At 43.2% G+C, this 27,346-nt stretch overlaps 2 protein-coding genes across 3 annotated transcripts in view; one reads left to right on the top strand and one right to left on the bottom strand.

Annotated features, from left to right (window-relative positions):
• PCID2 (PCI domain containing 2) overlaps positions 1 to 27,346 on the top strand; it is a 64,155-nt gene that overhangs the window by 13,710 nt on the left and 23,099 nt on the right. The window contains exons 9-15 of one of the 2 annotated variants that reach the window (XM_075129950.1): positions 4,994 to 5,069; positions 5,185 to 5,326; positions 7,211 to 7,311; positions 9,017 to 9,090; positions 9,242 to 9,367; positions 9,592 to 9,715; positions 10,793 to 11,740. In XM_075129950.1, the coding sequence (XP_074986051.1) occupies positions 4,994 to 5,069; positions 5,185 to 5,326; positions 7,211 to 7,311; positions 9,017 to 9,090; positions 9,242 to 9,367; positions 9,592 to 9,715; positions 10,793 to 10,882 (733 nt within the window). In that variant the 3' untranslated portion in view covers positions 10,883 to 11,740. Of the gene's footprint in view, positions 1 to 4,993; positions 5,070 to 5,184; positions 5,327 to 7,210; positions 7,312 to 9,016; positions 9,091 to 9,241; positions 9,368 to 9,591; positions 9,716 to 10,792; positions 11,741 to 27,346 lie in introns of those variants that run through there. The other variant, XM_075129949.1, reaches the window with a different exon arrangement.
• Positions 13,454 to 26,434, bottom strand: PROZ (protein Z, vitamin K dependent plasma glycoprotein). The gene is made up of 8 exons (XM_075125083.1): positions 26,371 to 26,434; positions 25,714 to 25,877; positions 23,936 to 23,960; positions 22,942 to 23,055; positions 18,535 to 18,666; positions 15,672 to 15,760; positions 14,816 to 14,939; positions 13,454 to 14,309 (listed from the first exon to the last, which is right to left on the bottom strand). The coding sequence occupies exons 1-8, from the start codon at positions 26,432 to 26,434 to the stop codon at positions 13,792 to 13,794; spliced, it is 1,230 nt and encodes a 409-aa protein (XP_074981184.1). The 3' UTR covers positions 13,454 to 13,791.

Here is a 27,346-nt window from a genome sequence, read left to right as displayed (position 1 = left end):
GCACTGTGGGTGGCTATCGCACAGTTCCCGCAGTCTCCGCCGCCCATTTGAATTCTGGGTAGAAATCCCAGTGCTTGATGGGGCTAAAACATTGTCGCGGGTGGTTCTGGGTACATATCATCAGGCCCCTGTTCCCTCCCTCCCTCCGTGAAAGCAAGGGCAGACAATCGTTTTTCGACTTTTTTCTTGAGTTACCTGTGCAGACGCCATACCATGGCAGGCATGGAGCCCGCTCAGCTAACCGTCACCATATGTCTCCTGGGTGCTGGCAGACGTGGTACTGCATTGCTACACAGCAGCAGTTTATTGCCTTTTGGCAGCGGACAGTACAGTATGACTGGTAGCCATCGTCAACATAGTCCTGGGTGCTCTTTTAGCTGGGCGCCTGGACAAACATGGGAGTGACTCAGTCAGGTCATTTCCCTTGTTTCGTCTCGTGGCGATTGAGTCCTACCGGCAGTGCACTGTCTTTTAACCTGCAGCTAGCAGAAGATGATGGGCAGTCATCATACTGCACCGTCTTCTGCCGAGCACCCAGGAGATGACGATGGCTAGCGGTCGTACTGCACAGTCTGCTGCCAGCAAGATGTATAAAGATAGATGAAGTGGCTCAAAACAAGAAATAGACCAGATTTGTTTTGTATTCATTTTCTCCCAGCCCTCTGTGAAATCAACGGCCTGCTAAACCCAGTTTTGAGTTCTGTCCTTGAGGTTTTGAGTTCTATCCTTGAGGGGACCATTCAGTTTCTCACAAAGCCACCCCCTTTGTTGATTTTAATTCCCTGTAAACCATGTCGTCAGTCGCCCCTCCCTCCGTCAGGGCAATGGCAGACAATCGTTCCGCGCCTTTTTTCTGTGCAGACGCCATACCATGGCAAGCATGGAGCCTGCTCAGATCTCTTTGGCAATTAGCAGCACATTAAACACCACACGCATTATCCAACAGTATATGCAGCACCAGAACCTGGCAAAGCGATACCAGGCGAGTAGGTGACATCAGCGCGGTGACGTGAGTGATGAGGACATGGACACAGACTTCTCTCAAAGCACGGGCCCTGGCAATGTGGGCATCATGGTGCTAATGGGGCAGGTTCATGCGGTGGAACGCCAATTCTGGACTCGGGAAACAAGCACAGACTGGTGGGACCGCATAGTGTTGCAGGTCTGGGACGATTCCCAGTGGTTGTGAAACTTTCGCATGTGTAAGGGCACTTTCATGGAACTTTGTGACTTGCTTTCTCCTGCCCTGAGGCGCAAGAATACCAAGATGAGAGCAGCCCTCACAGTTGAGAAGCAAGTGGCAATAGCCCTGTGGAAGCTTGCAAAGCCAGACAGCTACCGGTCAGTTGGGAATCAATTTAGAGTGGGCAGATCTACTGTGGGGGCTGCTGTGATGCAAGTAGCCAATGCATTCAAAGATCTGCTGATATCAAGGGTAGTGACTCTGGGAAATTGCAAGTCATAGTGGATGGCTTTGCTGCAATGGGATTCCCTAACTGTGGTGGGGCCATAGATGGAACCCAAATCCCTATCATGGGACCGGAGCACCAAGCCAGCGAGTACATAAACCGCAAGGGGTACTTTTCAGTAGTGCTGCAAGCACTGGTGGATCACAAGGGACGTTTCACCAACATCAGTGTCGGATGGCCGGGAAAGGTACATGACGCTCACATCTTCAGGAACTCTGGTCTGTTTCAAAAGCTGCAGGAAGGGACTTTCTTCCCAGACCAGAAAATAACCGTTGGGGATGTTGAAATGCCTATAGTTATCCTTGGGGACCCAGCCTACCCCTTAATGCCATGGCTCATGAAGCCATACACAGGCAGCCTGGACAATAGGAGCTGTTCAACTACAGAAAGTGCAGAATGGTGGTAGAATGTGCATTTGGACGTTTAAAAGTGCGCTGGCGCAGTTTACTGACTCGGTTAGACCTCAGCGAAACCAATATTCCCACTGTTATTACTGCTTGCTATGCGCTCCACAATATCTGTGAGAGTAAGGGGGAGACGTTTAGGGCGGGGTGGGAGGTTGAGGCAAATCGCCTGGCTGCTGGTTACGCACAGCCAGACACCAGGGCGGTTAGAAGAGCACAGGAGGGCGCGGTGTGCATCAGAGAAGCTTTGAAAACCAGTTTCATGACTGGACAGGCTACGGTGTGAAAGTTCTGTTGTTTCTCCTTGGTGAAATCCCCTGCCCCTTGGTTCACTCTACTTCCCTGTAAGCTAACCACCCTCCTCTCCTCCCTTCGATCACTGCTTGCAGAGGCAATAAAGTCATTGTTGCTCCACATTCATGCATTCTTTATTCATTCATCACACAAATAGGGGGATAACTACCAAGGTAGCACCAGGAGGGGTGGTGGAGGAGGGAAGGACAAGGCTCTCAGCACTTTAAAAGTTTAAAACTTATTGAATGCCAGCCTTCTGTTGCTTGGGCAATCCTCTGGGTGGAGTGGCTGGTGGCCGGAGGCTCCTGCACCGTGTTCTTGGGCGTCTGGGTGAGGAGGCTATGGAACTTGGGGAGGAGGGTGGTTGGTTACACAGGGGCTGTAGCAGCGGTCTGTGCTCCTGCTGCCTTTCCTGCAGCTCAACCATACGCTGGAGCATATTGGTTTGATCCTGCAGCAGCCTCAGCATTGAATCCTGCCTCCTCTCATCACACTGCCGCCACCTTTTAGCTTCAGCCCTCTCTTCAGCCTACCACTTACTCTCTTCAGCCTGCCACCTCTCCTCCTGGTCAATTTGTGCTTTCCTGCACTCTGATATTGTCTGCCTCCACGTATTCATCTGTGCTCTGTCAGTGTGGGAGGACAGCATAAGCTCAGAGAACATTTCATCACATGTGTGTTTTTTTCGCCTTCTAATTTTCACTAGCCTCTGGGAAGGAGAAGATTCTGTGATCCTTGAAACACATGCAGCTGGTGGAGAAAAAAAAAGGGACAGTGGTATTTAAAAAGACACATTTTATAGAACAATGGGTACACTCTTTCACGGTAAACCTTGCTGTTAACATTACATACACAGCACATGTGCTTTCGTTACAAGGTCGCATTTTGCTTCCCCCCACCATGTGGCTAGCCCCTCCCCCCTCCCCGTGGCTAACAGCAGGGAACATTTTTGTTCAGCCACAGTCAAACAGCCCAGCTGGAACGGGCACCTCTGAATGTCCCCTTAAGAAAAGCACCCTATTTCAACCAGGTGACCATGAATGATATCACTCTCCTGAGGATAACACAGAGAGATAAAGAACGGATGTTGTTTGAATGCCAGCAAACATACGCTGCAATGCTTTGTTCTACAATGATTCCCGAGTACGTGCTACTGGCCTGGTGTGGTAAAGTGTCCTACCATGGTGGACGGAATAAGGCTGCCCTCCCCAGAAACCTTTTGCAAAGGCTTTGGGAGTACATCCAGGAGAGCTGCAAATGCCAGGGCAAATTAGTCATTAAACATGCTTGCTTTTAAACCATGTATAGTATTTTAAAAGGTACACTCACCAGAGGTCCCTTCTCCGCCTGGTGGGTCTGGGAGGCAGCCTTGGGTGGGTTCAGGGGGTAGTGGCTCCAGGTCCAGGGTGAGAAACAGTTCCTGGCTGTCGAGAAAACCGGTTTCTCCGCTTGCTTGCTTGCTGTGAGCTATCTACAACTTCATCATCATCATCTTCCTAGTCCCCAAAACCTGCTTCTGTGTTGCCTCCATCTCCATTGAAGGGGTCAAACAACGGCTGGGGTAGTGGTGGCTGAACCCCCTAAAATGGCATGCAGCTCATCATAGAAGCGGCATGTTTGGGGCTCTGACCCGGAGCGGCCGTTTGCCTCTCTGGTTTTCTGGTAGGCTTGCCTCAGCTCCTTACGTTTCACGCGGCATTGCTTCGGGTCCCTGTTATGGCCTCTGTCCTTCATGCCCTGGGGGATTTTGACAAATGTTTTGGCATTTCAAAAACTGGAACGGAGTTCTGATAGCACGGATTCCTCTCCCCATACAGCGATCAGATCCTGTACCTCCTGTTCGGTCCATGCTGGAGCTCTTTTGCCGATTCTGGGACTCCATCATGGTCACCTCTGCTGATGAGCTCTGCATGGTCACCTCTGCTGACGAGCTCTGGCCAGCGTGGCAAGCTGCATGTGACCATGCAAACAGGAAATTGAAATTCAAAAGTTTGCGGGCCTTTTCCTGTCTACCTGGCCAGTGCATCTGAGTTGAGAGTGCTGTCCAGAGCGGTCACAATAGAGCACTCTGGGATATCTCCCAGAGGCCAATACCGTCTAATTGCGTCCACAGTACCCCAAATTCGACCCAGCAACGCCAATTTAAGCGCTAATCCCCTTGTCGGGGGTGGAGTAAGGAAATTGATTTTAAGAGCCCTTTAAGTCAAAAAAAAAAAAGGGCTTCATCGTGTGGACGGGTACAGGGTTAAATCGATTTAATGCTGCTAAATTCGACCTCAACTCCTAGTGTAGACCAGGGCCAAGTATACAAACTTAACTCCAGTCTGAGTATTTAAGAAGAAATAAACACTATGTAGAATTTCAGAGTAAAATCATGTCTCTCTGTAAGATCCTTCATCTTGCTGTGATTGGAGTTAAGGTTGTGCATTGAGTGAAATTCTGAGGAGGTGGGCGTATACATTGTTGATGGCTTATTTTGGAAGTGTGTGAATGGTAAGATAGGTGACTTGAGATTGGGGTGGATACCCTTGTCTTCCTAGGTGACTTTCTTGATTTGAAGTGATTGCATTGATGGGGGAACACAGTTGAGCAATCTTAAAATTAACGAGGATTATAGGACAGAAATGGGATTGGGCGCTCTATTTTGATGAAGATTGCATGGTCTAAAATTTACAAGGAATTTTTGGCTTGTTTTTGTTTGGTAGTAATGTAAGACCACTTGTTTTAAAAAATATGGATCAAAGGCGTGTGAGGGGATTTCATTCTAAAAGCAAAATATGTATTTTCCTAAAACATTCATTTCTAATGTTTTATCTTTTGTTACAGTCGAGCTGGCATTGATGACTCCAAAAAGTGGGGCATGTTGTTTCTGGTGAATCAGCTGTTTAAAATCTATTTTAAGGTATGATCCAAGTCTACTAAGCTTGTTTTCTTTGTATTTCATGTTCTAAATCAAGTCCTGTTCCTCACATAGTGCTACATTGATATACCTTTCAATCATGTGACTTTCTTCTCAGATTAACAAACTTCATCTGTGTAAACCATTAATTAGAGCTATTGACAGCTCAAATTTGAAAGATGACTACAGCATGGCACAGAGAGTTACATACAAATACTACGTTGGACGCAAGGCCATGTTTGACAGTGATTTTAAGCAAGGTACTATATGCCAGTAGAACAGATTTATATTCTCACTGCTGGGAGTGACCTCCAGCTGACGTGTTCTATGTGTGACTCAAAACCTGTTGTGGAAAGCACAGTTGTTGTGAAGCGTGACTTTCGTTCCGTCAGTGCAAAGACAAGATCCAAAGGGATTTGCTGCAGGCTCAACCAGATTAGAGTATGGATTACATTACAATTCTCATTTCAACATACACTCAGTCTTGAACTGTTTACTTCTCCAAACTCTTCTTTAGCGTACACTTTATACATTTAGTACACAAGTTACTAAAATGTGTTTTCTGGGTGAGTGTCCAGCAAGATACCTTGTGATTTATGTATATAAGAGATGTTTGTAGAACTTTACAGCTTTCTTGCCCTTTCGGATGTCGCTTGTTCAGCAGACTTTCAACAAACTTTGCCATACAATTTAGCTTCTTGGTGCACTGATTTTGAAGGCACATTGTAGCTTTATTTAACCTTTCTCAGTAATAACATTATATGATACTTTAGGGCTGTGGCTCTCAAACTTTCCAGACTACTGTCCCTCTTTCAGGAGTCTGATTTGTCTTGCTTACCCCAAGTTTCACCTCACTTAAAAACTACTTGCTTACAAAATCAGACACAAAAATGTCACAGCACACTATTACTGAAAAATTGCTTACTTTCTCATTTTTACCATATTATTATAAAACAAATCAATTGGAATATAAATATTGTACTTAAATTTCAGCGTATAGTATATAGAGCAGTAAAAACAAGTAGTATGAAATTTTAGTTTGTACTGACCTCAGTGGTCAGTTTGTAATGACCTTTAGTTTGTCCTGTCCTCAGTGGTAGAAGAGGACAGGACAAGGAGTAATGGTCTCAAGTTGCAGTGGGGGAGGTTTAGGTTGGATATTAGGAAAAACTTTTTCACTAGGAGGGTGGTGAAACACTGGAATGCGTTGCCTAGGGAGGTGGTAGAATCTCCTTCCTTAGAAGTTTTTAAGGTCAGGCTTGACAAAGCCCTGGTTGGGTTGATTTAATTGGGGATTGGTCCTGCTTTGAGCAGGGGGTTGGACTAGATGACCTCCTGAGGTCCCTTCCAACCCTGATATTCTATGATTCTATGACTTTGCTAGTGCTTTTTATGTAGCCTGTTGTAAAACTAGGCAAATATCTAGATGTACCCTCTGGAAGACCTCTGAGTACCCCAAGGGGGACACGTATCCCTGGTTGAGAACCACTGCTTTAGGGCTAGACTGTGCAGCCTTCACTCATGTTGGTGAGTGCTGGGGCTACTTGCTTGAGTGCCCCATGAGTAAGGTTGCACAATATAGCCCTTTGCAGGTAAGAACATTTCTAATCCTTTGCTTGTCAGTCTTTTATAGTCACTTGCGCAACTTGGGCATACGTTTACACATTATATGCCATCTAACTCCCCTGAAGAAGAGTCCTAACACATCATTTTGGAAAATGTCATAGCATGTAGAAACGTAAATATCCTGAAATTCTCCCTCTCCTGTAACAGTAACACAATAACCTTGCTATATTGAGCTGGAATTGTTTTCATAATGTAGTTTGATTGTGCAACTGCTCCATCCGAAATGTAGAGTGTCAGCATATCTTTTAAAAAGGAAATAGTTTTTATGATAATGTCCCATTTTCAGTGAATCTAACAATTCTTAAGGCATTTATGTTTATATTACCCTTTTAGTTAGTGTGCAATTTAGATTGACATAGTTCTTGTGTGAATACTTCTAGGTTATTCTAAATATGGGAGAAAATATTCTGACAGGCTCAGTTAAACATATTATTGTTTGACTATTTGTATGTTTAACCCATTTTTGCTGTTGGTCTCTGTTACCAACAGCAGTGCTGATCCTCTTTCTGTGTCTACAGCTGAAGAGTATCTGTCATTCGCCTTTGAGCATTGTCACCGTTCAAGTCAGAAAAACAAAAGGATGATTTTGATTTACCTTTTGCCAGTAAAAATGTTATTGGTGAGTGGTTTAGCTCTTTACTTCCAAATCAGTCACTGTGGGACAAATGACCAAGCTGTCACACACTATGGCATGACTTCCCCTGATTTTTATTCAGAAGCTGTCTGGAGCCCCATCCAGATGCAGGAGTCAGCTCATGCAGACCTTGTATGGTCAAGGCCGAGGAATACGGTTTGTCAAGCACTTACTTGAAACTGTTGAATTGTAATTTTTGTAATGGCAGAAAAGGGGGAATAAAATTACAACCCTAAAAAAATTTGAACTTGTAAATTACCCCCTTAAATAATTAATAAGCATGATTCTCCACACACCTCTTAATTCCAAATTCTGCTCCTAGCTTCATAGCAACAAAGGCACCCATAGCAGTGTAAATGATGCCATTTCAGTGTGTAAGAGGAGTGCAGGATTATAGCTCCCTAGGAGTCCCCTGTGTAAGTGTGGACTGTGTCTGTGTGCACGCGCAGGTCCATCACAGCAGATCCTTCCATTTTCTCACCCCACAAGAGAAAGAGTGTATGTAAAGGCCTGCATAGTCTACCTGAGCAGGTCCACAGCCTGAAGAGGAAGATTCCTTCCATCATGCCCCTCCCTTACCTGGTGTGTATATACCCTCTGAAGGTGCTAGAGGAATTTCCAGTTAGAGAACTTCAATTCTGATGTTTGATAAATTCATTCCTTCCTTTTTTTTCCCCAGTCTTGGAGCTCTTTTGAGCAGTTATGACTAATTACATTAAATGAGGCAGTCTTGTGAAATGGGGACTAGGATGAGAATGCTAAACCCATTATTAGTGGCCTGAAACAGCAATGCAAGGCTTCTGATAACCAAATCATTTAGTACCTTAAATTACTGTCTTCTCTCTTCTAGAGCAGTTTTGCCATAAAGAAAGTCCAGCTTGGCAAGATCATTATCAGCTTCCAAACTTTACACTTATTTAAAAATGTACTAAAATAGCACAAGTGGCTCTTTGTTCACTGAGAGTTAGCTAGAAACATGCAACGTAGAGTTCTGTTTCACATCTCATCTGATTCTTCAACCAGTAAAGGGGCTACCACTGGCATAGTAGCCAAGTAGCTATGTTTCAGTGCTGACTGGGTTGGTGTGCAATCTAATCTCTGCCGTGTAAATTAAAAAGGAGTTCCTTTTTGGTACTGTCTGTGGTTCAAAGTCTCATCAGACCTGATACAATGAGAATGAGTTTTCTCTCTTCAAACTAACTTTTTTTTTTTTTTTTTTTTTAATAAAAGGACATTAAAAATCCACAAAGAGAAATTAAGGAAAATATGTCTGGTTAGACAATCAATAATCTTAACTGTGCTGACACACACCTGTCATGATTAGTGGTGTGTTCTAAAACAGTTTTCTGTTTGCAGAGTGGAGTGCAACACAAGTATAAAATTTGTAACAGTCTAGATCATGTGAAGCATGACCTACTCTGTAATACAAGTTTTGTAATTGATCACACTACCATATTTTTAAAGCTTTTAAAACCCACACTCCTGTAACTATGCCAGACAAATGTTTGTTGGCATGATTAGTGATGTAGTGTATTGGGGTCCTAAAAATACCTTCATTCACCTCCTTTATTTTTTTCTGTAAAAGTAAAGTAGATAAATATTTGTATTTGGATTTTTGTTTTTATAGATGATTGATTTGGAAATGTATTTAAATTTATCCTGAAAAATTTTAACTGTGCTTGCTTTTCAGGGCCATATGCCAACAATTCAGCTTTTGAAAAAATATGAGCTTATGCAGTTTGCTGAAGTAACTAAGGCTGTGAGGTACAGTGTATTTATTGGATCACGTATTTTTGTTAAAATAATATTAAGTGAAAGGTTTTTATAGTATGTGGAAAATACCCATTGAATTATATATTTCATCTTCCCAGAGTCATACCTTCTCATGGTACTTGCATATTTTCTGTCATTTTAGTGAAGGAAATCTTCTGCTATTGAATGATGCTCTGACAAAACACGAGACCTTCTTCATTCGTTGTGGTATCTTCCTGATCCTTGAGAAGCTGAAAATCATCACCTACAGGAACCTGTTTAAGAAAGTGTAAGCAAAGTAGAAATCCTATTTTGTGGAAGGGAAATCTTCATTTGGTTTCACCACAGAATTCAGTTTAAAACATCCAGGGTCCCTAGTTCCCTATTTGTCCCTTAGAGACCAGAGCTTAAGCAAAGCAAATTATGGTAGAAGGGCCCTTTTGCTCAGAGAAGCAGAATTTTGAGGTAATTTTGCTGAAATAACTGAAATGTATTTCTGTTTGCATCTTTCAGATATTTGCTACTTAAAACCCATCAGCTATCTCTAGATGCCTTTCTGGTTGCCCTGAAATTTATGCAGGTGGAAGATGTTGATATTGATGAAGTCCAGTGTATTTTGGCTAATCTTATATACATGGTATGTGTTCATCGTTCATTAGCTTGCCTTGGAAACTATAGTTGTTAGAAATGACTACACACAGCAGGAAGGTTAATTACAGAAGGGCAATAATAATAGGAAGTGTACTGGGTTTAGGTTTTTGTGGAGTTGCTTGTGCGTTATACTTGTACTCATTTGTGCCTCTCATGTATCTTACTACAGTGAAGGTTCTTATGCTCTAATTCTTGCCTTTTATATGCAAAACAGTAAGGATTACAATTGAGTTTCCACTATAAAGCCAATCTTTGCCCTTTTGCTAAAATCCACAAACACAGTTACAAAATTGGTAAATTATGACTAGGGCTCAGGTAGTATATTTATACTAAATTTGAGTTCATTTGGACATGGGATTCCTGATTTGACATCCTAAAAATAGAGGCACACATAAGAGTTCACAAGCTGAATTATAGGGAAAAGATGTAAAAAGGAGAGACACAAATTATTTTACTGGACTCTTGTAAGGGTCTAGTGCACATGAACAAAGATGAGTTAGTTAAACTCTATGTGTAAAGGTTATTAAAACTTTGGTCTTAAAATCTTAATCCAGGAATAGATTTGAAATTTATAGTCCTTTTCTTGTAGTGAGAGCTCAAAATGTAAATTGGGAACTACAAGGAAGGCTTGTCAGAAACAAAAAGAAAAGGAGTACTTGTGGCACTTCAGAGACTAACAAATTTATTTGAGCATAAGCTTTCATGAGCTACAGCTCACTTATGCTCAAATAAATTTGTTAGTCTCTAAGGTGCCACAAGTACTCCTTTTCTTTTTGTGAATACAGACTAACACGGCTGCTACTCTGAAACTTGTCAGAAACAGCAAATTCAAAGTTCATGGGCATGTTTAAGGTCCCTATGTAGCAAAGTATTTTTATACTTTTATTAAGTCAATCACACACTTAAGTTATCTTTTATTTATATTATTTGAAGTCAATGGGACTACTCACGAATTTAAAGTTAAGTGCATGCGCACAAGTTTTACTGGATCAAGACTGAAGGTAGCAAAAAAACTTCTTGCCAATTTCCAGTACTAAAACGTCTTTCTTTTTAATTCTGTCAGGGTCATATTAAAGGATATATATCTCATCAACATCAGAAGCTTGTGGTCAGTAAGCAGAACCCATTCCCTCCACTTTCTACAGTTTGTTGAGTTTACTGTACCTTAGATGGAGGAGTATTTATAAAAGACTCTACTTGTCAATGGAACTGTTTCTTAAATCGTTCAGTGAAAACTGTTAATGACCTGCTTATGTTCAGTACTGGAATACAAAAAAAACTGTTCATGACTCCTTTCCCAGTGGGACAGGGCCTGCGAGCACAGAGAACAAAATGCTCCCTTTTTAAAGTTAGTTTCTACAAACACTGAAGTATTGTGGCTGGAAAAGAAACAAGAACATTCCCAATTCATGTTGAAACATTTGCAAAATTTCAGCAACAATCTTTAAAAAGCCTGCCTCAACTATCTCAGATGTCATGTGTACTGACACCCCTTTATGTTCCCGTAACTATTTGTCCTTATCTGTCAAAAGGAAGTGTCCAGCGGTGGCACTTAATCATTCTTTGTAGGCAGAAACAATGCTTTTATTTTACCTGTCCTTGACCTAACTCCCAGTTATGAGAGACTTTGGTTTTTTTTAGTAATCTTGGTTGGATATGACATTCTTCAAAGCCTCTCGAAACATTAAGGACCCGTGCCTGATTGGTGCTGAACCCTGGAACTTCACTTCAATTTCAATAGGATTTTTGAGTGTACAGCAGGGTGTGAGGTGTGGTTACCTATTGCTGCTCAAAACTGGCCTTTAGTAACTGTACTTAACACTTGTTTGAGTTTCCCCTTGAGGCATAAGACTTTATTTAGGTAATCTAGTCCAACTCCATTTTAATTCTGATTTTGTGGAATATTTCTGCCAGTAGGTCCATTCTTTTAAGTGTTCTTTATTTTTGCACAGCATACCTGTTGTTCATGCTGGTGGTTTTGTAAAAATAATAAAACAAATGTGATATTTTTCTCTTGGTGGTGACAGTGATGATTTTATTCCAGACTGTTTTAGCACCAGCACACACCATCTAAGATATTTAACAGTCTTTATAATGAAAGTTTCAATAAAATTATTATAGGTGTAAAAAAAAAAAAAAAAATACTAACGCACTTGTGAGGTAAGTAGTTTCCTAGATTGACATTATTTTAATGGGATATTCAGGCTGCTTTCATTGTTCTGTTAAGTTCTAACTTATTCTGTACAGTACAAGAACTAAAAGTTACAAACCCAGGTTGTTTTGCCACCTGCATACAACAAATATACTTCAGTAGCACTTGAAAACAGAACAGTACTTCTGATTTCTGTGCAATTTGCTTCTAATGGTGTTCAAGTGACTTAGTTTTGACATGTGAGAAAGTCATTTGCTTTATTTTGTTTCTGCTGAAAATGATTTTGCATACTTCAACAATAACATGACTCTAGTGGTGAGAGATATTTCATTATCAGTTCAAATATGAAGTCCCTTTCCCTGCTGCTAGAGTCTTTGGCAGAGAAAGGCTCCAGAACAGGGGACCTTACACTGCTAAAAGTAGCAGTGTAGACAGGGAGGCACTGTTTGGGTGTGTAGCGAGGCGTGTAGATACATAACCTTGGGTTCTGTCTTGCCTCTTCTCTATTTGCCTAAGCCATGCCTCACCAGCTACATTGCTATTTATACCAGGGCTAGCTGGCCGTAGAGTATCTGTCCACTACACGTCACTCTAAGTGTAGACCTGCCCTAAGTCATTCTTATAGTAGTGTGGATTCATAGATCTAACTTCTCAAAGTGTCCTGTTAAGAGTGTTGGGAAAGTGTCACATGCAGGTTGTACTAGTATGAAGAGTATATATTTAATGAGTGTTTGAGAGTGGATAATTAAAACATGCAGTACTGGAAAAAGGATCCAAGCCTCTTTATTTTTGAATCCCATTCCCATTGACATCAGTGCTGCAAGATCCGTGAGGAAAATAGATGTGCTCTATTCAAAATGCCCCTCTTCTGTAGGGCACAAAGAAAACTGAGGCAGGGACTGGGTTGTGATCACTGCTCCTGATTGGCTAAGAGTAGCATACAGCCTATTCTGTCTGTAACTCCATCTCCCCTGGCCTCCACCTCAGCCCACTTGTCTCATTTACCTGTTTGTCTTGTCTTTAGCATGTCAGTTCTCTGGGGCAGAAGGACTTGAATCAAAATGGAGTACTTTGTTTCAACTGTCTTGTTCTGACTTGACTGTCCCTACTCAATAGCAAGAATGTAGATGCAGAGCACTGCAGTGAGTTCTTCTCTTACAGAGATTTCATTACTTTTACAAAACATACAATGAAGCATCAGCAATAATTAAAACTAAATTATGCTTGTCAGATGAACAAAGCACATGGTAGTGATGCATTCACTTTTTATTTTGCTCAAATGGGGCAAGGTTATCAATTGGCAATCGAGGCCAGAGCAAGGGCCAGTTTGTTGCTACCCCTGGAGTAGCCTACCTGGGTGATTGTGACTTAAGGAATCACTTCACCTATGTCTGATTTAGACTATTCCTATTCTAGGGTGTGATTCAGCAAATCTTTACTCAAGTAATCCTAAGAAAGTCAGGGGGATGCTTTGCAAGTACTTACATGAATAAAGTTGTGCAGGATTTGGCCATATACCACTGGTCTCTGAAACAGTAGCTGCATTTCCCCCTAGCAATGGGGACACTTCAGTGAGAGGGGAAAGTGATTCATTTATTTGTAATGCACAATCAGTTAAGGGCTCTTAGGATCAGTGTAGATGAACAGTGCTATACAAATTCAAACTCCTAATTATTTTCAAAGTGAAGTAGCCATATGTCTACTACACCAGTCCTCAATCCTGTCTTTGGAAAGGGAGAGAAAAGACAGATTGGACAATAGATTTGTTTTGAGGGATGAACTACAGTTAAATATTTACAGTATTAACATTACAACACAATGCAGGTTGACCTTGCTGAAACCAAGTTGCTGCATCCACGTGGTCTTTGTAATTGCAGTTATGGATTTGGTGCTGTCAGGACTTTTTTCTTTTATTCCGTTTTTTGTTTGAACCACATCATATATCTTGAAGTCTTTGTGAAAATAAATGGTTCCCAGTTACTTACATTAGTTGGCCAAGCTCCAAAAATACCTGTCAGAAACCAAGTGCCTTTGTAGTCATGGGCGATAAAGTTTCCTCCTGCCAGCTGCCCATCCACAGGCTCTGGGTGATGTCCGCAATACTGTCTGTTTGTAAGACTTGTATTGAGTATTTGTTCACATTCCCTTTCAGGAAGGTAGGAGACCTGCAACACAACTAGTGAACCTCTCACCTCACTTTCTTCCTGTTTCCAGCCACTGACAGTGCCTGTCAGCTGTGGAATCAAAACATGTTCTGCAAAGTCTTTGTCAGGAAGACATATAAAATGCTGATAGTTGTTGCACTCAATGTGCTCTCGAAGTTGTAGCAATGCAAGGTTATTCTCACCAGTAGCTTCGTCGTACCGCATATGTATGTGTTTCTCAGTCACATCTATTACCTGTCCAACTCCATGTATGCTCTTATTCCCTGTGAAGTTATGACATGGTCACTGCTCTTAGAAATAGTTTTAGCATCTGTCACCAAAGTTGAACACAGATTAATTGCTAATAGTTAAGGGAGTTATTCTGCCAACATAGCTACCACCATGATTATACCCTTATTTTGCAGTAAAGACAGAGGCTAGTAGTAGGAGTTGATTTTACAGCAGTTAAGCATATCAGATCCTGGTTATACAAATTTTGAAGATGCTTTTTAACTCTTCAGGAGCATATAGGTGTGAGTGAATAGGAAGAAACTATAATTTCAGGATGACAAAGTAAAATATACAACAAAAATGGGGGTGAATGATGATGAATTAACATTGCTAATTGTTCCCTATAAGCAAAATATTTTTAAATGCAGACAGTTTGTTTCCTAGGATAGACCAAATGTTCTGAAATGGCAATTTTTATATGTAAACTCTTTGAAAGTATGCTTTGACAACACAAAAACGTAGATTGACAATCAGGAGGAAAAGAAGCGTGATCACCTACCAGTCCTAACCCTGATACCAGAATGATTGTGCAGAAGGGCACACTCAGCTGTAGTCAACACGAAGTTGCTCTTCAAAAGAACACCTCCACAGAATCCTTTTCCTTCCAAATTTAGCAACATGACCTATAAAACAAAAAACAGTAAATTCTGCTGTTGTCTTTAACTTTGTAGTATTATGGGATAAGAGCAAAATATTGAATTATTATAAACAGCTAAGATTTGTAATTTAATTATCTTTAAAATGAAATGTCCATAATCTGCCCTGTTAGCCCCAGGGATCCTATTCCTATTTAAGGCTGCAGAAAACCTCGCACTGATTTAAATGGGAGTTGGATAGGACCTATCAACAGCTGCAGTTGCAAAGAAATCAAATAGGGTTGTAGTAGTGAAGGGAGAAGAACCTAGCACTAAATATCAAATAATATACCATGTATTATGAAACTGACAGTTCAGAAGGGGCTCCCCTTACATAAGTACGGAGTCATAGGACTTCCAAATTATATTGAAAAATGGTAGAATCCTGCTATATTGATACTTGATGCACTAGTAAGTTTTCTAGTAGGGCAAAGATAAGTGCAAGGAATGACATGCTGCCAAGGGTAATTTATAAATTGTGACATTTAAATACAGTAAGTTTTTTATTTTGCAAGGAGGTTGACTACAAAAGTTTGTAATAATGGGTCTTGCTGTCTTCTATCACCTTTTGCTTCTACTTATCTGACCTCTTGTTTAGTTAAAACTTTAAAAAAAAAAAACATTTTAAGTACTCAAAGATAAGGTGTGTTGCATCTGAGAACACCGCTTTACTATAGACGTTTCTACAATAACAGTACTTCCAAAGATCTCTATAAATACCTGCCAAGGGAATCCTCTGTGGCAAGTCGTCTTAATTTCCTTCAGCCTCATTATTTTAGCATCATCAAGTCTGCCACATGCACACTGATCTAGGAATGGTTAAAAGAAAAAGACATGCAAAATTTTTGTGGCAATGTTTGAAGATAACCATTACCCTGAACATATTGTGGTGTTCCCACATTAACGCTTTAAGATCACTGGTTCTTCCCCTCCCCTGCCAACCCCCCAAAATAGGGGGCCAGATCCTCAGTTTCTAGTAACTTGCTAATGACTTTGGAAGATCAATGGTTTATTGTTTGCTTCTTTCATAATTTCCCATTGCAACAAGTGCTTGATATTTATATCAAACAAAATCCAACCCTTTGAAACTTACCTTTTCAGTTTGTGAGCTCTTGGGGATAGGGACCTTGTTTCACTATTTGGCTGGACAAAATAATATTCTCTCTTATTGCTATGGTCAAAGCAATTCAAAACACTAATTATGAATATACTACCATGTGCTGCTGGGAGGTACAGTTTTGGAGAAAAGGTCGCTCCTCTACTACAAGATTTAAACCAGTAACATTACTTCCAACTGGTGAACATTTGCAATACGTTACACCAGGTGCTTCCCTTACCCTGTCAAATATTTAACTGCCTAATAGGAGGCAGGGATTGAGCTTATATATACTGAATTAGTGAAACATCCACCTCACTTCCAAAGGGACTCCAGCCATCTTCTGGATTGGGGGAGCAAAAGTCCCTTTCATAAGCAATGTGGCCCTGCTCTTCTAGCCTATATAGGGAGGCCCAACATGAGACCTTCTCCAGTTGGAAAAATGACATGGCCTAAAAGGACCCCACCCTTTCCAACCACTGAGTCAAATTATTCATAGCTTCCAAAGAGCAAGCAGGTGCTGCGTAGGCCCCATCCTCCCTGTTCCTCCACCCCCACAAAGTAGTGCTGCTATATCACCACAGAAGTGTCTTTCTTGCTTTCCCAGCTTGTCTGCCTATGAGATAATTTGCCAGTTGTGCCTAAGTGTGTTGTTTCTGTGGTATGGCTATAAATGTCAGTTTGGAGCTATGCTGTGATTCAACAGCCGTCAGACAGACATGTCTAGAGGCTACTGTCTGTGACGAATTACCATTGGGGAGAGGAGAGGGATGGAAGTAGGAACAGAGTGACCATATTTCCCAAAGGGAAAATGGGACACCGCATGGGGCTTGCCTGTGCCATCCCCCGTGTGGGGCTAGCTCAAGCCACCTGGCATCACTGCGGTTGTGCACGGCTGGTGTTGCCCTTTCCCCCCCCACCACCGCCCAACATTCCTCTGCACCTCACTCGTGGGGCACGCCCCACTTTCTTGGCAAAACTGAGCACTTGTCCCATTTGCTTTTGCCACGTGATGATCAGTTGGCAAGAGCAACTGGGACAAATACCCAGTTTTGCCCCCCCCCCCCCCAAAAATCAAGATATCTGAGACAGGGCTTTAAAATGGAATTGTCCCAGCCAAAACAGGACCTATGGTCACCCTAAATCAGAGGGCTATTTGATACTGAGCAGTGTGGGTGTGTCAGCTGGTGGAAGGGAGAAAAAAAGTGGCCTAGCTGCCAAGGAGCTAAAACCTTGGTGCCAGACCATAATCCCATTCATACATGTGTAGAGGGGCCTCCACATCTGGAAGGGAGCTCAGCTGCCTTTGAGACACTGTTCCTTCCCTCAGCTGGACCCAGCAAAGCCCTCTTTGCATAGGCTAGGGTATTCTCATGGTAGTTGGGAACAGAGAGGTAGGACTGTCCTGCTTGATACTGGGCTTCCCACTCTGAGAGTGGATATAGTCTCATGCCAGCCTGTACACAGAGGTCAGAGCACTGCCCCACTGATGTAGGAGGATCAGTGCTGCTCTCACAGCTATTCACTGCGTAGGCATGTGCTATCCTGACTGCAGCAGGAAGAGTTGATCTCATGGCAGCAACCATAAAAAAAGACACAGGCAAAATAAAAACAATGGGCCTGATTCTCCTCTCACTCCTGTTTTAAAGACTAACCAATTTATTTGAGCATAAGCTTTCGTGAGCTACAGCTCACTTCATCGGATGCATACTGTGGAAAGTACAGAAGATCTTTTTATACACACAAACCATGAAAAAATGGGTGTTTACCACTACAAAAGGTTTTCTCTCTCCCCACCCCACTCTCCTGCTGGTAATAGCTTATCTAAACTGATCACTCTCCTTACAATGTGTATGATAATCAAGGTGGGCCATTTCCAGCACAAATCCAGGGTTTAACAAGAACGTCTGGGGGGGGGGGGGAGAGTAGGAAAAAACAAGGGGAAATAGGTTACCTTGCATAATGAGAGTGGGGTGGAGGGAGAGAAAACCTTTTGTAGTGGTAAACATCCATTTTTTCATGGTTTGTGTGTATGAAAAGATTTTCTGTACTTTCCACAGTATGCATCCGATGAAGTGAGCTGTAGCTCATGAAAGCTCATGCTCAAATAAATTGGTTAGTCTCTAAGGTGCCACAAGTACTCCTTTTCTTTTTGTGAATACAGACTAACACGGCTGTTACTCTGAAACCTGTTTTAAAGACGTAACTCAATTGACTTCAGAGGAGACGCTCTTTACACTGGAAGTGTTTGGAAAATCTGGGCCAGTGAATGAATTTTAGGATTTGCTTTGCTCTGAAGCTGTGTTTGATCAACCTTGTAGTTATTTTTCCTCTGGAAAGTCGTCATTACTGGAACCCTCAGGACACCTCCTTTTGGTTCACTCTAATGGTCTCAGTGCAGTAATAATAGCTCCTATTGATGCTGTTCCTCCAGCCTGCCTACCCTGGGACTAAGCATGCTCTCTTCTGTCTTCTTTTTATACTTACCTCTTGGAATGCATGATTTTTTATCTTCCCCAAGTTCATAGCCTTTTGCACATGAGCAGCGGTAGGACTCAGATCCTGGATAGCAGAAGTGTTGACATCCCTCTCTAGTTTTGTGTTGACACTCATTTTTAGCTAAAGAGAATAACAAAAGCAAAGCACGAAGAAACAATAATTGAGCAATAAACTGGGATTTTCTTGCACATCATGGGCCCTATTTTGCTAAGCAATGACGTTTGCTCACTTTTCATGCTCTTCTGAGCTCATCATTTAAGTAATTCTTGCTACTCCCTCTTTTTAACTTCTTGGAGAGGTACTGAGCCCCAGCAACTCCCATGAAGTCATTGTAAAGTGAATTGCTCCTTATGCCACTGGATCAGGCTGGATGTATTTCAGGATTGCATTTGTAGGTTATACTAGCTAAAGTAACACTGGCTCTTCTCCACATGGAAAATGCCATGACATATATTTGTATGTATTGGCACTGAGTGCCAGGTGTCTTTGAAAAAAGAGAATGATTGTACTTTTTATAGAAGCAGGAGTTGCTTAAAAGATAAAGGACTTAAGCTGTTCTTTTTTGGCTCTTCTTATGCTCATGCCAAGAAAATTTAAACTTAATAGCAACCAATGTAAAAGAGAATGGAAAATAAAAGAAGCACGTATTGCCTCTGAAACAGTGCCAGTCTCTTCAGCTTCCCATAGCTGGGCAAACTCTTGAGAGTTGCTTTGGCACTAAACAATATTAAAAATAATGGGAAGATCCCCAGGACTGGAAATTTGGTACCTGGCACAGCTCAGGGATGAGGAAGCACCAAAGCTGCCTTTAAGCCATTTTTTTTTTGGCTCTGTGAGGCTTGGGGCTGTGCAGGTCCAGCTGCAAGGGCTGAGCTAAGTTGTGCCAGTGGCAATGGTCCCCAAGGAAACGTACCATGGTTGGGGACTGCCAGAGCTAAAGATGAGGCCAGTCAGCCTCACTTCAGTCCCTGGAAAAATCATGGAGCAGGTCCTCAAAGAATCAATCCTGAAGCACTTGCATGAGAGGAAAGTGATCAGGAACAGCCAGCATGGATTCACCAAGGGAAGGTCATGCCTGACTAATCTAATCGCCTTCTATGATGAGATTACTGGTTCTGTGGATGAAGGGAAAGCAGTGGATGTATTGTTTCTTGACTTTAGCAAAGCTTTTGACACGGTCTCCCACAGTATTCTTGTCAGCAAGTTAAGGAAGTATGGGCTGGATGAATGCACTACAAGGTGGGTAGAAAGCTGGCTAGATTGTCGGGCTCAACGGGTAGTGATCAATGGCTCCATGTCTAGTTGGCAGCCGGTATCAAGTGGAGTGCCCCAAGGGTCGGTCCTGGGGCCGGTTTTGTTCAATATCTTCATAAATGATCTGGAGGATGGTGTGGATTGCACTCTCAGCAAATTTGCGGATGATACTAAACTGGGAGGAGTGGTAGATACGCTGGAGGGGAGGGATAGGATACAGAAGGACCTAGACAAATTGGAGGATTGGGCCAAAAGAAATCTGATGAGGTTCAATAAGGATAAGTGCAGGGTCCTGCACTTAGGACGGAAGAACCCAATGCACAGCTACAGACTAGGGACCGAATGGCTGGGCAGCAGTTCTGCGGAAAAGGACCTAGGGGTGACAGTGGACGAGAAGCTGGATATGAGTCAGCAGTGTGCCCTTGTTGCCAAGAAGGCCAATGGCATTTTGGGATGTATAAGTAGGGGCATAGCGAGCAGATCGAGGGACGTGATCGTTCCCCTCTATTCGACATTGGTGAGGCCTCATCTGGAGTACTGTGTCCAGTTTTGGGCCCCACACTTCAAGAAGGATGTGGATAAATTGGAGAGAGTCCAGCGAAGGGCAACAAAAATGATTAGGGGTCTGGAACACATGACTTATGAGGAGAGGCTGAGGGAGCTGGGATTGTTTAGCCTGCAGAAGAGAAGAATGAGGGGGGATTTGATAGCTGTTTTCAACTACCTGAAAGGGGGTTCCAAAGAGGATGGCTCTAGACTGTTCTCAATGGTATCAGATGACAGAACGAGGAGTAATGGTCTCAAGCTGCAGTGGGGGAGGTTTAGATTGGATATTAGGAAAAACTTTTTCACTATGAGGGTGGTGAAACACTGGAATGCATTACCTAGGGAGGTGGTAGAATCTCCTTCCTTAGAGGTTTTTAAGGTCAGGCTTGACAAAGCCCTGGCTGGGATGATTTAACTGGGAATTGGTCCTGCTTTGAGCAGGGGGTTGGACTAGATGACCTTCTGGGGTCCCTTCCAACCCTTATATTCTGTGATTCTATGATTCTATGACTGTGGACATTGCCAATGAGCAGCCGGTGACCTGGCCATTGCGGGAGGCTAGCCCCCAGCCCCTCCCCTTCTGCCTGAGGCTCTGCCCCTTCCCCTCCCCTTGTGCCCCCTTCCCCCACAGGAGCGCAGAGCACCCCCCACTGTGGCCCCCGGCCCCAGTGCTGGGTGGCACGGCAGCAGCACCCTCAGCCCCGGAGCACCTCGCGGTGTGGCAACAGCACCCTCAGCCCCGGAGTGCCAGGCAGCACGGTCCAAGCACCCGGCAGGCAGCGCAGCCCCAGCCATCCCGAGTCCCCATGGTAGGCTGCCCAGCCTCAGCCCCTGTCATCCTGGGCCAAGGCAGAGCACCAGGCACTGCAGGAGGGGGCCTCCTAGGGGCGGAGCATGGTGGGGCCACACCAGGCTGTTTGTGGACGCACAACCTCCCCCAGCGGATGAGACCCATCACCCTGCTATTGCCCCTTTTTCCAGCTACACCACCTATGCCAGAGGGGCTACACTGGCCCACAGCACCCAGGGATTCCTCCATACCAGGGCAAACCTCCAAATAACCAGTTCCACTGGTTTTAAGGCTGGTGAAGTAGCACTAAGCAGCGGATTCAAGAACCTGGCCCAACGTGTTTTTAAGTACCATTACTTTTTCTGTCCTTGTCTAGTTAGATTTATATCCATTCACATTCTTAAGTGGACCAGAAAAACAGTTAAGCTTTGTCATCAGTCAGTTTATCGGTGTAAAGGACTTTCTATAACAGAGAATTCTAAAAAAAGTAGTCAGCTCCATGTGAATGAGACTGCCTCTGTCCTCCAATTTATCATGTAAATAAAACAGTAAATAGTAACAATTGACTAATTATAAAGGATGCGCTCAAGTTCTGAGCAAATTGCTCAAAAGCACTTGTAAAATGCAGAGTAGACCTAAGAAGAGCACAAGTATTATTTATGTTATCTTTATTAATCAAAAAGCTGCATATCTGATGTGGAAAATGGGGGTCCGTGAGTCTGAATCCCAACAAAATACTTTCTAAAGAGTCAGATCTTCGTGACTAATTAGCCTGTTCACATTGGAAGAGGCCTTGCTGGGACTCCTAATTCTGGCTCCCAGAAATTTTCAGCTTTGAATCTTTCAGTCTTTTCTAAAGGATAACATCGACATGGAGAAATTCACTTTTTAGGATAGTCTTCCTTTGTCCTTACTCAGTTCTTACTGTGGCAAACTCCCACTGAAGTCAGTGGATATTTGCCTGAGTCAGGACAGAGTAAAACTGAGGTGGATTTCCCCCTCTAACAAAAAAACCCAAAGAAAAAGCATCCTGGGAACCACGGAGGAAACCTCCACAAAGTTCCCCCATTGAGTTTCCCCCAGACCATTTGATCAGATGGGCAGTAGTTTAGCTCCCATACAGGCTCCCTGGGTCCCTTGAGAGGGATCCACTACAGCAGGGTTGCCAAACATTTTCAGAAGTTGGATTGTCCTGTGGGGGCACCTGCTGACCTCTCATTCATGATGGTGGGGACAATCTTCCCCGCTATTTACAATCATACAGTTTCCCTTTGGCAACTACAGCCAAAATAACCTGGAGAAGTAATATTAGGAACATATTTAAGGTAGTTTTAGATTATTCAATTCAATAGCATCTGGAAACAAGGAGTAGAGAGAGAATCATGTGACCAGCTAACAAGCGATCTGCAGACCACACTTTGAGAACCTTTGGATGATGAGCAGAGGGCCATCCACACAGAGGCCCTCTGCCCTGGCTCCAGGCTCTCAATCCTGCCTCCATTGTGGCTTCACTGGTGTCATGCTGCCTGGGTTTCTCGTGCCCTTTGCCGCCTCCTCAATCTCTCCAGGATAGAAGGAAGGTGACAGGGCACAGCAAAGTTAATGCAGCCGCATGCGGCATTAACATTTTAATGGATTTACCCCAGGTTGTTGAGATGAACAATTCATATCCCCTCTTTCCATGTGTCACTGTCATGCATCCTCCGCTAGAAATCACATGTTTTAACATAAAATAAACAATATAGACTGTCTGCATGAGGTCCATATAGTTTCCACTGTAGCCTCTAGAGGAAATGTTGCCTTACCGAAATTACAGTTCTGTCCTTCATAGGCATCTGTGCAGGTGCAGGTGTAGTTGCGAATGCTGTCCTGACACACACCATTGTGCTGGCATGGGTTTGAGGAGCACTGTCTGCCACCTGAATGAACGTCGCATCAGTAAGAGCAATCGGAGTCACCAACAGGGACACACGCCTATTAATGACAGAGCTTTCTTCCCAGCATGGAATCTTTTACCAGCACAGCTGTTGGTCAGTCACAAATCACATTTCCTCACACCTCTGACCAACCCAGGAATGCCAGCAAAAGTTTGTAGTGTAGATCTGGTCTAAGACCCTTGCTCTGGGAATGCCCTGCCTGTGTGTGTCTGAAGCGGGTGGGGAGGGTGCATGCAGGACTGGCCCAACTACCCACCCATGCAGATATATCCTGGGTGCTGTGCTGAGTACTGCCGGCACCCTCTTGCTGCCATCCCTACATCTTGGGAAGTGGGGGGAGGTGGACCCCTACTACAACCCTGGCTCTTCTAGAGAGAAAAAGGGCTCTTGCTGTTGCTCCTGGGGGAAAGAAGAGGCCCCTTAACACTGCCATTCCAAGGCAAGGAACAAGGTAATGGTATAGGATGGTGCTGGGTGAGTGGAGCCACACCAGGCTCCATGTTGTGGAGTGCCCAGAGCCCCAGTTTAACTTAGTCCAGCTTGCATAGGGAAAACAATAAAAGAAACAGCCTATTTAATGTCATTGCATCTAGCCAAATATTCTAACACTATTTTTTTGATTTACAGCCTTGACTGTTAACTATTTCTCAGATGGCTTGCTTTTAATGACTCCACTCCTGCTCTTTTTTTGTGTATCTCTTCTCCCCTCACTTCACCAGATGCTTGATAAACAGTAGTAGGATACTTAAAATAAAGTGCAAATTGAATAAACTACTTGAGAGTCTTTTAAATTCCATAATCCTAACTGTAATGATCACTTCATAAAATCATTTTAGAAAAAGAGATTGAACAGTCAACTTACCGAAATAGCGAGCCCAAAACTTGTTCTGAAAAAATTAAAAAGAAATCTTGTTACATCTCTTGGCTAATACCTTTTCCCACAAATACTTTGTCACAACAAAAAATGTGCAAGAGAACAAATCTTATAGTCTATGCTTAAAAGTTAAACAGTCATACAAACTTTGGTCCTGGTCCTACCCTCTTTACTCAGGCAAACTTCCCACTGAACGCAATCAGACTTTTCCTTGAGTCAGGAGTACAGGATCAGAACCTATTGCTTTATTTCAAAATAAATATTTCTTACGAAAAAATGTTAGGAAGGGAAGAAGAAATACGTGTGGCATGTAAGAAACATCTGGACAATGATGTGACAATGTATCAATTACAATACCTAACCCCGTTGTCCCCAAGTCTGGCAGTGATCACCACTTGAAATCCTCCCCCACCAACACCATCAGCTTAGGAAGGGAGCCCCAAGCTCTGTCACCTGGGCCCCAAATGGCAGACAGTTGAGAAGTGTGTGATTGGTTGTATATTGTACCATCAGTGACAGATGTTAATTTTTTTAAATATAAAATCTGTTTTAAAGGATGTGTGAAAGAGCGGAGTTCCTCCAGGGTGTGTGTGTATTTTTGTACATTTCAGGCTGAGTTTCCTGAAGTGCAGGCATAAACCATCCTAACATTTCAAGCATCAGAACAGATGAAAAAGAAATATAATTTAAAAAACATCTCATGATTGATTTATTTGGTCCCTCTCATGATGTTTGCTCTCCCAGAACTGGCAATACTGATCGTGCTGGTTAATTGGAGAGACGACTAGGACTCTAGTCTAGTGACGACTAGTGGCTTTGGACCACTCCCCTTAACGTTAACGGAGTTGGAGCAAGCATTAAAATACAAGGATGCCAAGTGTCACACCCATAGGTGTTGGAACGAGAGGCACTGGGGGTGCTAATGCACCCCCCTGGCTTGAAGTGGCTTCCATTCTATACAGGGTTTACAGTTTGGTTCACTGGCTGTCAGCACCCCCACCACATGCATTGTTCCTGCCCCCTGGTCACACGTCTCACACCATCCGGTCACTCAGGCCTGCATCTGGTCCCTTGGTCCCACTGGAACCTCGCAGCAGGCAGCGGACTTTTCCTGGCCACTGGTGTGTGCTGTGACGCCTGCTGAGCAAGCCTCTTTCCTGCTGCTTCCCCTGCTGGATCCCAGCCAAGAAAGATGCAGCTGGGAGCAGAGGGGGGTGGGTGTGTGTGTGTAACACTGCTCTTGGATTCACCCCCCAACACACACGCCAGCGGCACCAGCCTCTCAACATCACCAACCCCTCCCAAACTCCCCCTGAAGCCCCACTACCCATATTGCTGGCCTTGGCACCCCCCTCCCCCAGCTGCTTCCCTCACTCTCGCTGCAGATAGGGCCCCTGGCAAGGTTCCCTTAAAATGCACCCCATGCACTGCAGGGAGGTAGCGCGCTACACAATGCTGTACTCGGAGGCATCTGCCCGCTGGTCAGGACAGGGGGCCTCCCCTCGGAGCTGCTGCTGATTGGCCCTACCAGGGAGTCACCGCCTCTTTCTTGGCCCCTTCTCCCATCATCAATCCCTTATTGGAACACTGTAGCAAACAAAGTGTTGCGGTGCAATGGAAGATTGATCTCACATTGCAGAGAAATCTAGGCAATACTGTTAGGTCGCAAAGAATCAACCATTGCTGCAGCGTAGACAGGGTCTGATCGGCGAAGAAGCAGCAAGTGTTGCAATTCTTAGAAAAACAAACAATAAAAAAATACCTACAGTCTCTTCATTGTCTTCAAATACTTCTCGTGCCTCTTCATATGTGCATCTTTCTTCTAGGCACTCTCTTTCCAAATTGCCTTGAAAGAACTCCTCAATAATTAGGAAAGACCCACGCTTATGTCTTGAGATAACTTGATTCGCATTGTTGGCTGATAGAAAGACTGAAAAGTTGGATAACAAGAGGCACTAATGTAAATATATGGACGTTTTTGTTATCTACTTCTGTCTCTTCTTAAAATAGGTCAGGAAGAGGCAGTTTTTAATATGAAGAGAAATATGAAGGAATTGCATCAACGTTGACGTTGCATAAGTGCATATACTGCACCAGCACTCCTTTCTTAGCCCAGATTGGGCTGGGAAATCATGGAATTTTGTCCCAGTGCTTAATTTGTAATGAAAGAGGTGCAATTTTTTTACTTTCGTAACTGATGCAGCAAGCCCAGAGGTGCCAGGGCTCTGAACTGCCAAGCCTAGAGGTGCCGGGGCTCAGCCTTGGAAAGCTCTGACACAAATTAAGTTTTGTCTTTATTTTCCATTGGGAAGTGCAGGATTTGAACCCTGTAGAATAGGAAGTTAGTTCAACCTTGCCAATCCCCAGATCTCAGGGAGTCCACCAGAGGCAGGGCCATCCACATGGCAGTCCTGTATTCCTACCCTGCCTCCATTGCCCCTGGCTCTGTCCTGGATTTCCATGACAATCTGATTCAGATGGAGTCATGATACCAGGGTCTCTGTAACAAGCACACTTATCCAGAACCCTCTTCTTCAACTGGAGTTCTGCAGTACAGACAGGTTGCATAGTAAAGTGAGTGCTGACTCCATATTTAATTGCCGGCAGAATTCTTCTTGGAGGGAGAATTAGGCAAGTCCATCTAACAACCTCTTCTCTCACCCTGGCTTCATGCCACCCCTCCAAAACAAATTCACAAAACGTGTGGAAGGGGCTTCTACAGGGCAAGGAAGGGAGGAGAAATGTTACCATAAAGGCAACACTCCCCACTTTATAGCCATTGGGAGAGGATATATGGGGTTTTTAAATCCTTCTGCAAAGATGGAGGGAACGATTTGTGCCTCAGTTGTTATTTAAGGGCCCAATCCTCCACTCCTTACTCAGACTGACTCCACCAACAGTCTTGGCTGAATAAAGATAGCCAAATTTGGTTTTTAATTTACGTGTTTAGGGAAAGCAAATATAATGTACAATGGCCAGAAAAAAAGACCAGTTCCTTGGGTGGCGGAGGCTAGAACCATTTGGATCTGATGAGGGATCAAGGAATTGGGGGCCATGATACTTAGTAAAGGAACAATATTGTGAAATTGTATGTAATTTCTTAGTTAAACCTTTAAAAAAAAACAAGTGACCAGACTAATTCTAGCACTGTTTACGCTGTTTTAAAAAAATCAGTTCCATGATTAAAAAAAAAAAAAAGCTATCTAGTGCCACAATATATTTTTTAAAAAATGTGTCTCTCTCATTTTTGTTGCATGATTGATCATGCATTTTTGTCACTAGTTTGATTTCTGGTACATTTAAAATATCTTTTAAAAATCATATTGTGGTACATGATTGAAGAAATTCAAAGGAAATCATTACTATTATCACTGTGAGCGTAATGCATAAATGCAGAGC

This window comes from Caretta caretta, chromosome 1 (genome assembly GCF_965140235.1).
Source record: "Caretta caretta isolate rCarCar2 chromosome 1, rCarCar1.hap1, whole genome shotgun sequence".
NCBI classification, from domain to species: domain Eukaryota; kingdom Metazoa; phylum Chordata; order Testudines; family Cheloniidae; genus Caretta; species Caretta caretta.
Note: the sequence above shows the minus strand (reverse complement) of the source record. Positions and strands in the feature narration are given on the sequence as shown.

Coding starts and splice junctions, on each gene's coding strand:
- PROZ (XM_075125083.1), bottom strand. CDS start 26,434: ATGACTCCATCTGAATCAGATTGTCATGGAAATCCAGGACAGAGCCAG. Junction 23,961..25,713: donor TTGAAGACAATGAAGAGACT/GTAGGTATTTTT, acceptor TAATTTTTTCAG/AACAAGTTTTGGGCTCGCTA. Junction 15,761..18,534: donor AAAATCATGCATTCCAAGAG/GTAAGTATAAAA, acceptor AACCATTCCTAG/ATCAGTGTGCATGTGGCAGA.